The sequence below is a fragment of the Pelodiscus sinensis genome, chromosome 1, assembly GCF_049634645.1.
Source record: "Pelodiscus sinensis isolate JC-2024 chromosome 1, ASM4963464v1, whole genome shotgun sequence".
Taxonomy (NCBI): domain Eukaryota; kingdom Metazoa; phylum Chordata; order Testudines; family Trionychidae; genus Pelodiscus; species Pelodiscus sinensis.
The window spans coordinates 173,498,865-173,509,603 of NC_134711.1; the positions used below are offsets into that span (position 1 = coordinate 173,498,865).

A 10,739-nucleotide genomic window follows, 5' to 3' on the forward strand; every position below is an offset into this window, starting at 1 on the left:
AATACTACTTGTATGTGCCTGTGACTGTATCTATAGATAACTTAGATGGAAGCAAAAAATGTTGCAACCTATTTACAAACTATTTAAAATGTTCTGCTACTACAAATATTCATTTCACGTGATATTTAATGACCAGTCTAATTTATATTATTTATACTTTGTTTAAAGGGACATGACTTGAAAATTATGGTTCTAGCTGAAAATGCCATTCATGCTATAGAAACATAGTGAATGAAGGAATTTATTTTATTTGACTAATGTCCTTCAGTGAGAAAGAGAAAGACCACAGATATTGCTGGACCAGAAAGCCCTGGCTGGCCAGATTTAGGGGCTGGGCTTGTGGTGGGGGGCACAGCCCTGTCTGGGAGCACAGCCTTGGCCAGCGGGGACTGGCATAGCAGAGAGGCTCACTCCTTAATACCATAATAACTTCATAATTCTCAGTTTCCTGCAGATAGATCCCCCTCCCCCAAAATAAAACAAATATTAGTCAAAACATGTACAAAGACTAGAGACATTATGAAAATGCTACAATCCCAAATAATCCTTCTCTTCCTCCAGTTGCCCCCTTGCCCCCCCAAAAACCTAAAGCAAACCAAAAAAACCCTCTAAGATGTTAAAACATCACAGTGCTTGACATTGAAACATGCTGATGTGAAATATGGTTTGGTGAGGTGAGAGAATATTGGGTGCCCTCTTGTGGCCAGTGATTTTTGATTCTCTTAATCCTTTTCTAAACACTGTCTAATCCATGCCCAGTAACAGAAACATGTTCTACGCTATCTTATGACTTACTGGGATATTGTTAATTCATAGTAAATCATATTAAATGTTGTTCTATTCACTATAGCAAAACTAAAAGATCTTAGCCTAAATTCCTGCAAATTATATAACCTATTACAAATTGCAACCCTGAGAAACAAAACAGAAAAATAGAATAAAAATTCTTTTGCAATTCATATTAATTGGAACTGCAGCCATTTGAATTTCTGCACAAATTCTGGAGGGAAGGCTGTATTATATAAAGATAAATTAGAGGAAATGTAGAGTGGTATTTAAACTTCCTCTTTTGATCATGTTTAATTGTTATGAAAACTATTTAAAGTTATTCAGTCCTTGGGCAGGTATGCACAATCCTATTACATAAAATATTAGGGAGTATAAATTAAGACATTTCAGTTGAAAAATAATTCTGAAAAGCACATTGTAGCTGACTGTAGTGATGTAAATGTAGGTACGGCTCTTGTTGTTATTCATCTGAATTTAACTAAAACTCCATTAATTATAAAACCACATTTACTGTACAGCAGGGATTGACGTTCTGAGATCAGTACGCTAGCAGTCAAATTAGTAGGTCTAGTGGAGACCTGCCAGTTTGACCACAGATCTCTCTGCAATACTCTATCCCCAATTAGAAAGTAAGGTAAGTCAATGAGAGAGTTTCTCCCATCAGCCCCCCTGAAGCGTAGGCCCAGTTGGTAACTCGAGTTAAGGTACATCGTGTCCAAGTTTGTTATTCATGTCGCTGGACTTGCATAGCTTAGACCAGCTTTCTGCGGTAGTAAATGTGTATGCTAGGAGAGTTGCTTTACACATTTATATAGAAGAAATGTACTGCACTAAGACATTGAAATGTCAATCGTCCTCAATGAGTCGAGCCATCTAAGGTCCATGGAAACAATGGTTCACTGCTCTTTCAGGAGAGAGAGAAATTCTGGAGACAGGCCTTAATTTATTGGATGAGATGGTTGTAATTAGGAAAATGAAAGTATATATATTTTTTATTGTGAGAGTAGAGTCTGATCATGCCAGATCTCTCACTCAGCTTGAGAGACATCAAGGCTGCACATTTTCAACAATTTTTTTTAGATGAAAGGATGAAGCTGTCTAGTTAGCTGAGAAACCGACAAAAGAATAGATTCCACTTAGTTAATTAGTAAATTTTAAAGTTAGCTGTCAGAGTAAATTCATTTCCTTGTGTTTTTTATATGTGCAGGCCTTGTGTTGATCAGGACTGAATACCTATGTAATATCATATACATCAAAGGATTTTTAGCATGTTTAAACTTTTTTAATGAAATGTACACATCAGTAAAAGGCATGGAAATGCTCTTTCTAGCAGGTGTTCATCGTTAAGTCCACTAGAGTTTTTTGCTGCTAGAGTCAAGTGGAAAAATCATATGTCCTTTCAAAACTTAGTGGCTGGCTGAATTTCCATTATTCCCCTATGTCTGGTTGGACTAGGGACTGTCAGCACGCTTGAACAGAGAGAAGGTGAAACTTACTGATGATGAAAGTATCCTATATCTTAGTCAAGCTATTTTAATAGCTACATTGCTTTTCAATCCTTCAATTTGTTGTGCATATGAGAGATTGCTGCACTGCATGGAACCTCACTGAAGTCCATGGGGTTCTGCATAGGCACAGCACAGTGTCATATTCTGAAATTCCACCTCGTATGCAATATCTGATCAATAAAGAACTAGATTTTTATCAGCATGAATGCTGGTTTAGATTTGTAGAAATTAAGGAAAAAAGGGACTATCTAGTCTGACCTGTACATAACAGAGCATTACATTTTGTGCAGTTACCCTTGTTTTGAGCCCAATAATTTGTTTAACAAAAACATACATTTGTTTGGCTGAACATATCTGGCAGAAAAACATCCAGTCTTGATTCAAAGACATCAAGAAACAGAGACTCCAAAACCTCCCTTACTAATTTGTTCCAATGGCTAATCAGGCTAAACCTCTCGGGGGTTTTTTAAGTGCCTATTTTCTAGTTTTGAATGTATCTGGCTTCAGTTTCCAACAACTGGTTCTCACTATGCTTTTCTAGATTAAAGAACCCTTTATTACTTGGTATTTTTTTCCAATGTATTAAAGTGCATTCTGTTTGAATGGGCCCAGTTTATCAAGTGACCAGATTGCACTGTATGACTACCCCATACTCATTATTTACCACTCTGCCTATCTTTGTCCCCCTTCCTCACCCCCCCCCCCCCCCCCAAGTCTTATTAGCCATGATTTTTCTTATATATTTCAGAATACTGGCAAATATGTTGACTAGTATCAGGCTCACTGCCAAGTCCTGGAGAATCCCATTAGAAACATCCCCACTTGATCATGATTTCCCATTGATTACTACATTTTGAGATCTGTTAGTTTTTAGTTAATTTTACATGTGCTTTGATGTTGTATAGTGCTAATTTTTAAATCAATGTCATACAATACTAAGTCAAAGTATTGTATCCTACACAGTTATCTTTGTCAGCCAAACTAGTAATCTCACTAAAGAATGAAATCAGGATTGTTTGACTGACTCTTTTCATAAAACCATGTCAGTCAGCGTTAATTATATTCCTATTCATTAATTCTCTATCAGTTGAATCCTGTATCAGCATTTCCATTATTTTGCCCAGGATTGATGTCAGGCTATGTGGCCTATACATCAATACAATATTAGCACACTTCTGGTATTCCAATATTTAATAAAAATTAGCCTCGTAGACCAGAGATCTTCTCAGCCAACTCACTTAGGATTCTTTGTGCAAATTGTTCAGGTCTGCTGATTCAAAAAGTTTATCCCTACTTATGCATTGCATAGCATCATCCTTGGTTACTAATGGAAATGGAAAGTACTACTTCATCATGTGCAATACCAGTGCATCGTCCTTCTTTTCAAATATAAAACTGAAATATTAATTGAATACTTCTGCCTTTTTTCATCACTATTTAACAGTTTTACCATTCCATTTAGTAATGGGCCTATACATTGTTTTGATTTTTTATTCCTAATACAGTAAAACTCCAATGGTCCAGCATCTGATGGTCCGGCACTCGTGATGGTCCGGCACTCCTGATGGTCCGGCACCATCAGGAACCCAGAAGTGTTCCGGGCAGCCGGACCATTGGAGCTGCTCTGCCCCCAACTTCCCGGATTCGGCCGCTGCTAAAACTGACCAGCAGCTGAAGCCGGGAAGCCGGGGACAGAGCAGCTGGAGTGCTGCCGGGTAGGTCCCGTAGCACTCCCCCTCGGGGCTGCGGGACCAACCTGGCAGCACCCCAGCTGTCCCCGATTCAGCCGCTGCTGAAACTGACCAGCGGCTGACTCCAGGAAGCCCGGGGCAGAGCAGCTCTGCCTCGGGCTTCCTGGAGTCAGCCACTGATCAATATCAGCAGCGGCTGACCTGGGGCAGAGCAGCTGGAGTGCTGCCGGGTTGATCCAGTAGCGCCTAGGAGCGGCACTGCCGGACCAACTCGGCACCACCCCAGATGCTCTGCCCCAGGCGTCCCCAAGAGCAGCTGGGGTGCTGCCGGGTTGGTCTCGCTGCGCCAGGGGCCGGCACTACCAGATGAACCTGGCAGCACTCCAGCTGCTCTGCTGCAGGCGTCCCAGATTCAGCCGCTGCTGAAACTGACCAGCAGCGGCTGAATCAGGGACACCTGGGGCAGAGCCGGACTATCGGAAGGGGGGGCTATGAGGGGTCTGGGGCCAGACCCCTCATAGCCCCCCCTTCCGATAGTCCAGCATATCTGATAATCCGGCACCCCCTGGGTCCTAAAGGTGCCGGATTATCGGAAGTTTACTGTATACTGTATATATAACACATGCTTTCTTTGAGTGCAGTTTTGTATGTGTGTTCCACTCATGAGACCAAGAGATTCTTGCTACCAGAGACCATTGATCCATATCTGCTCTCTTTTTTGTGCTGTGATCCAAAGATATAAGGGGTCTTGTGTACTAATCACCTCTCTGATTCCTTCTTACTGCCACGAGGTGAGGGATATATCCCTGCAATGTTCACAACTTATCCCTGATACTGATTTTGTAACTATTATATACCTTTCATATAAAATCTATAAATGTTGGAGAACAGTGTGCATAAGTTGATAAATCTTACTTAGTAGGTTAATAGGCACACTACCACATCTGAAACAAAATACAGGACTATGTAGCACTTTAAAGACTAACAAGATGGTTTATTAGATGATGAGCTTTCGTGGGCCAGACCCACTTCCTCAGATCAAATAGTGGAAGAAAATTGTCACAACCATATATACCAAAGGATACAATTAAAAACAATGAACACATATGGAAAGGACAAATCAAATTTCAGAACAGAAGGGGGATTTGATTTGTCCTTTCCATATGTGTTCATTTTTTTTAATTGTATCCTTTGGTATATATGGTTGTGACAATTTTCTTCCACTATTTGATCTGAGGAAGTGGGTCTGGCCCACGAAAGTTCATCGCCTAATAAACCATCTTGTTAGTCTTTGAAGTGCTACATAGTCCTGTATTTTGTTTCAGCTATACCAGACTAACACTGCTACATTTCTATCACTATACCACATCTGCTCATTTCTCTCCTTTCCCAGTCAGCAATGGGCACCACAGGTGCCTGTACTGCCTCAAAGAAGCTCATCTCTCTGCTCATTGCATCATCAACCACTGCTTTCTGTCATAACCCTGTTAAGCTGCTGAGTTCAGGCTTAGGAAGCACTTCATGGAATAGGCTGAGTCCTTGGTCAGATCCAGTCCAGGCAGACTCTCTTGTATAATGGGATGGGAAGTTAAGAAGCACACTAGCCAGAACTGGTTTGTCATTCTGTTTCCCTAAGGAAATAAAGCCCACTATGAAGGATTTACCCTTTGAGGGAAACAACTTATTAGCCTTTTGACTGAAGAACGCCTTGCCCTCATTGAAGTATTAAAGGCCAAGCTGTCATTCCTTGGGGATACACAACATCGCTGCCAAGAGGTAGCACAAAAAGCAATAAACATAGAGCAACAACACAACCTTTTCCTTCACCAGAAAGCTTATGAACTGCTACAAAAGTGCCAGAGGATGCTATGAAATAAACATAATCTTCCATCTCTTCTTTCCAGCGGCAACAGCTGCCAAGGAGTTCTTTGGATGATACCAACTAATCTTCCAGGATTGCCAGGTCCTCCCTCCCTCCCTCCTCTGATTTGATGGCTGCCTAGCCCATTTTTCTCATAGTTTGTGGATAATAATGGTCAAGTACATTCCTGATATTATCCAGTTAGGTTGTACTATAGAATTCTCCTTTTCCCCTCCAAAATGCCATTTCTCATTCCTTTTCGAACTATCACGATACTTTTGCAGGAGACAGACTTCCTACTTCCATGGGGAACTCGTACCACTTTGGCATTTGGGAAAAGGGTTTATTCCAAATATTTTTTGATTCCCTAAGAAAAAGGATGGAGATACTTCAATTTATTTATACTAAAACTAAGATTCAGGATGGTTTCCATTCCTAAACAGAAACAAATGGTAAATGGATCTCAACCTGAAGGATGACTGCAGCTGTACTCTTTACAGATTTGGCTTTGATCAGTATATATGTCAGGCAGGCATGATATAGAAAAAATAGTTACATTCCCTCCTACTAACTAGCTTCAGGGGAAGGACAGGGAATGTGTGTGTAAGAGTCCCATTTGCTCCACCACCTTCTCAGAAGAAGGACATTCAGCTGGCCAAACACAGTGTAGGGAATATGGAGTCCTCAAGAGTCCAGGGTACAAGTGGATCTACTGGAACTCAGAGCAGTCCAAGAAGTCAGAAAAAAATTCTTGACTGGCAACTTATTCAGATGATGTCACACAATGTGAGAATTGTATTCTATATCAATAAGCATTTAGGAGCATGACTACCTTTTCAGTAGGTGGACTGACTCTATTCATCTGTTTTCTCTGTCATCACATTACCCTGTCAGCAATTCACCTGAGAATACAAAATCCTTTAGGGGAACACCTAGACCAGCGGTTCTCAAACTTTTTGGGCTCTGGAGCCCTTTACATGAGTATAAATGTATGCAAAGCTCCAGCAGTGTGTGTTAATTGCGTCAGTTTGAGGTGATTCTGTTATGCTTTTGAAGGCTTTCCAGTTTGGAGATCTCACGGAGCCCTGGGGCTCCACAGAGCACAGTTTGAGAAACGCCGACCTAGACTGTTTTGTGGAATACATGAAAGGCCAAGCAATATCTTCACAAAGGCTAGCAAACTATCTGTTATGTTACCAGTCACCATATGCTTCACCTTTTAGAGCACCAGAGCAAAGTTTCTTTCAGTAGCTTTGCTTTGGGAAGTGCAACTCCTTGAGATTATATATATAAATAAAAGCAGTCATATAAAGTTCTACTCATACATTTGCATAACACTGTGTTTAGTGAAATCTTCTCAGGTGATGCATCCTTTGGGTCAATGGTTCTACTGTCATCAATAACACAGATTTTCACACCTTCCTCTTCCTTAGTTGTGCTTGTCAGTCACCCACAGTGGAATACACTTAAAGCTAGCACTTGAAATTGACACTACCTATCTTCCATAACCAGAAATCTTTGCTATGTGCGCTGTCTGTACTTGACTGCGCTGTCTGTACTTGACTACACTCTCTTTCCTCTCTGCTTCACATCATCTCTGATTCATGGCAACAGAAGCAACTGGAGAAAAAATTGGTCTGAATCACCCCATGTTACTTGTGGAGCAGAGTACAGGGAGATAGGGAGCAAGCACAGGAGTGGACAAACAGATGCTACTAGCAACACACTTCCTGTTTCAGACATATGAAGAGTGCATGCATACCCACGGTAGAATACAGATAAGGACCTCACATCTCGAAAAACTTTTTAATGGATGGTAGGTAATCACTCTCTGTTATCCTTATCCCCAAGAGCCATGGAATTTTCTCTGATGTCTTTAGCTTCCATTATCAGTTTTCTACACCTCATAACTTCTATCTAATTAATATCTATTTCTATTTCCCATTTTTCTTTCTAGATGCTGCTGTCTCTTCTGTCACTGAACCTAGATGGACTTTTAGCCAAAGTTGTTTTCATTATTGATTATGAAATAGTGGCCATCTAATAAACTATTCCTAAAGAATTGCCAATTTTCATTTACACATTTCATTTTTTCTCTCAGAACCAAATTCATGCATCATTTTTCTCAGCTTCAGGAAATTAGCCCCTTTGAAGTACCAAGTATATTTGTTACTAACTGGAACTGTCCTAAGTCCATATTGAGAGTAATCAGGTCATGATTGCTTGTCCCAAGCCAATTAGTATCTTAAAGGTCAATAATAATTCATCTTCATCTGTCATTCAGAGGTCCAAGGTAATGTTATGTCCTGTTGATTGCAATACTTTATTAGAAAATTATAATTTTTAGAAATTCTGATTTATTACTTTGTGAGGCCATCTGCATTTCCTGAATTAAAGTCTCATGTTAGTTATTGATTTGGTTGCCTTGGGAATAAGAAGATGTTTCTCTTATTAGCCTTTGTTCATTAAAAAGATTTACCTGTGGAGGAAGGATGAACAGAGGAAAATAAAACTTGAAGATTTAAGAATTGGTTCATATTAACTTATGAAGTTAATATGAACTGGAAAAACTGGAGTGTACACTATGTAAACCCAGATTTAAATAACAGATCAATAAATGTCTGAGAAGATGTGATTGTTTTGTTTCAGTTTTTGGTGTGCTTTGTTTTTTAAATGTAAGATGAATACATCGTCTGGTGAAAGCTGCCTTTTAGGCAGGTATCATCTACATAGGAAGCTAATCTTCCAAAATGATGGATGAGTATAAAGGGAAGAGACAAATTATCCTATTTATGCTTTATGGGGCCTTTAAATTTAATCTGTACTACATTGAAGTGGTAAATAAGGACAAAAATCTAGATGTTCAAGCATTAATATGAAAGCATTTATGAAGTACAGTGACAAATCAAGCTAGATCAATTTTTGCAACTAGATTTACAAATTTAGTAGGCAGAGGGTTATAAAGCAGAGGGTTATAAAGCATGGTTTGATTATAACACAGCACTTAATAGTGCCTTGCCAAAGCTAGCTTGAAAATGTAATTTAAAATTGTTCAATTATCACTTTCACATGGATTGAGTAGCTAGAGTATTTTACACAAAGTTTCCTGCTAACCAATAGTGTGTCAAGTTATGAGGAAGGGATTATGGGCAGTTAACAGTATTTAGTATTACAGAAGTTCCAGTCTGAGTCAACATCTTCATTAATTATCTGGAAATGGAACTAAAGTATGTTAATTATATTTGTAAATATGATAGAATCCAGGCATGTTATGTGTAGTAATGAAGAATGAGAGATAATACAAGGACATGTAAATTTGGAAATAAGGTTAGAAAATAACAAAATGTGATGCATGCTGGACAATTGCAAGTTTCCATGATATATCTTGGGGGATATTAATCAGGAAAAGAGATTTTCTTTAGATTACTGGAAATGAGTAAAGCTGAAAGAAAGCAAGGTGTGATAGCAGACAGCAGCACACAAGATGTACATGACCTTTCAACTGAGTATGACAGCCACCCAAAAAAGTAATTGTAGCTTTGATTTGTCCTTTGGGGTATTATATCACGAACATGGGAGGTCACAGAGATAACTGGAATATTCTATTCAGTTTGAGTATCAGAAAGAAGGGGGAGATAAAGGAACTAGAAGGACAAGAAACATTAAAATAACTATGCAAAGTAAGTAATGGCTAAATAGCCAGTTGTAATGAGGAGACAACTTGATAACTAAATATTTAAAGGTTAGCACCAAAAAGGAAAAATACTTGTAGGGTGAAACAATTGGTAACTAGGAGTGATGGAATGAAAGTAAGGAAAGGGCATATTAAGTTGAATTTCACAAAAAATCTCCATAGCAGTAATGGTGGGAAAGCTCTTGCTTGTGATTTTTAAACTGGACAAGATAAATACTAGAAAATATGCTGTAGATAACTGATGGATTAACTAAAAGGTCTAATTCTACAGGCATAAGGGGCAATGGCAAAACTCTGGATTCACTGCAAGCAGGTTCTAGATGATCAACAGTTCATTTCTATTCAATAGCAGGAATTATTCTTCACTATATTAAACTGATTTAATGTAGAAGTAACTCCACTGATTTCACTATACTAATCTACATGTTAGAATACTAAGGAAGAACCGACTGGTATTTATCTTAGAGATTTATTTAAATGATGATCACCTGTCCTAGCGCCTCACATAGATTAATGATATTCTTTTTTTATAGCATGACCTCGCATACAAGATTCATGATATAACAGTGGTATAAACATGAAGAAGCAAGCTGCACTTTTCCCTTGAATTTCAACTATGGAGAGACTGAAGTATATTATGAAATGAAGTAATATTTGTCTACCTGTTTTCACTTTAAAGTCAAGATTATAAACTAAACTCTATATTCAGTTTTAAAGTTAGCATTATTTTTAATCTCACCTGCCTGTCCATAATGCCAAGTTTACAATGTGACTGTTAAAGGATTTTTCTCCACTAGTTCTAGGGTTTAAAGAACACAATACAAAACAAATCTTTGTATAATGTGAAGATAGTAACACTTCTGGGTAGATGGGAAAAAATCATGAAGTTAACTGAAATCAACTCAGGTGGCAAAAAATGTAGCTTGTGGTGCAATTTGGTGCTAGAATTATTTCAGTCCACTCACAAAGAAATTAACATGTGATTTAAGTTTCGATTTAGTCTGAATTTTGTTTACAATTAGTTGCCTTATTTCTTTGATAGAAAGTGTGCCTTGCATGGTGTTTGTTTAAATGCTGTGATGGAACTGTATTTTAATGTTGTTATAAAATGATTTTTGTAAACATTTCTTTAAAACCACTTTGCTACATTATATTCCAAGATTGTAAATTTTGTGACATATTTAATAAAACATTAC

General features: G+C 38.5%; 1 protein-coding gene across 1 annotated transcript in view; it reads left to right on the top strand.

The window, feature by feature from the left end:
• Window positions 1-10,440, top strand: part of CXADR (CXADR cell adhesion molecule) — a 60,457-nt gene extending 50,017 nt beyond the window's left edge. Inside the window, exon 8 of the mRNA XM_075909991.1 lies at window positions 10,077-10,440. Within this exon, the coding sequence (XP_075766106.1) occupies window positions 10,077-10,118 (42 nt within the window). The 3' untranslated portion in view covers window positions 10,119-10,440. The remainder of the gene's footprint in view (window positions 1-10,076) is intronic.
• The last annotated feature ends 299 nt before the right edge of the window (window positions 10,441-10,739 follow it).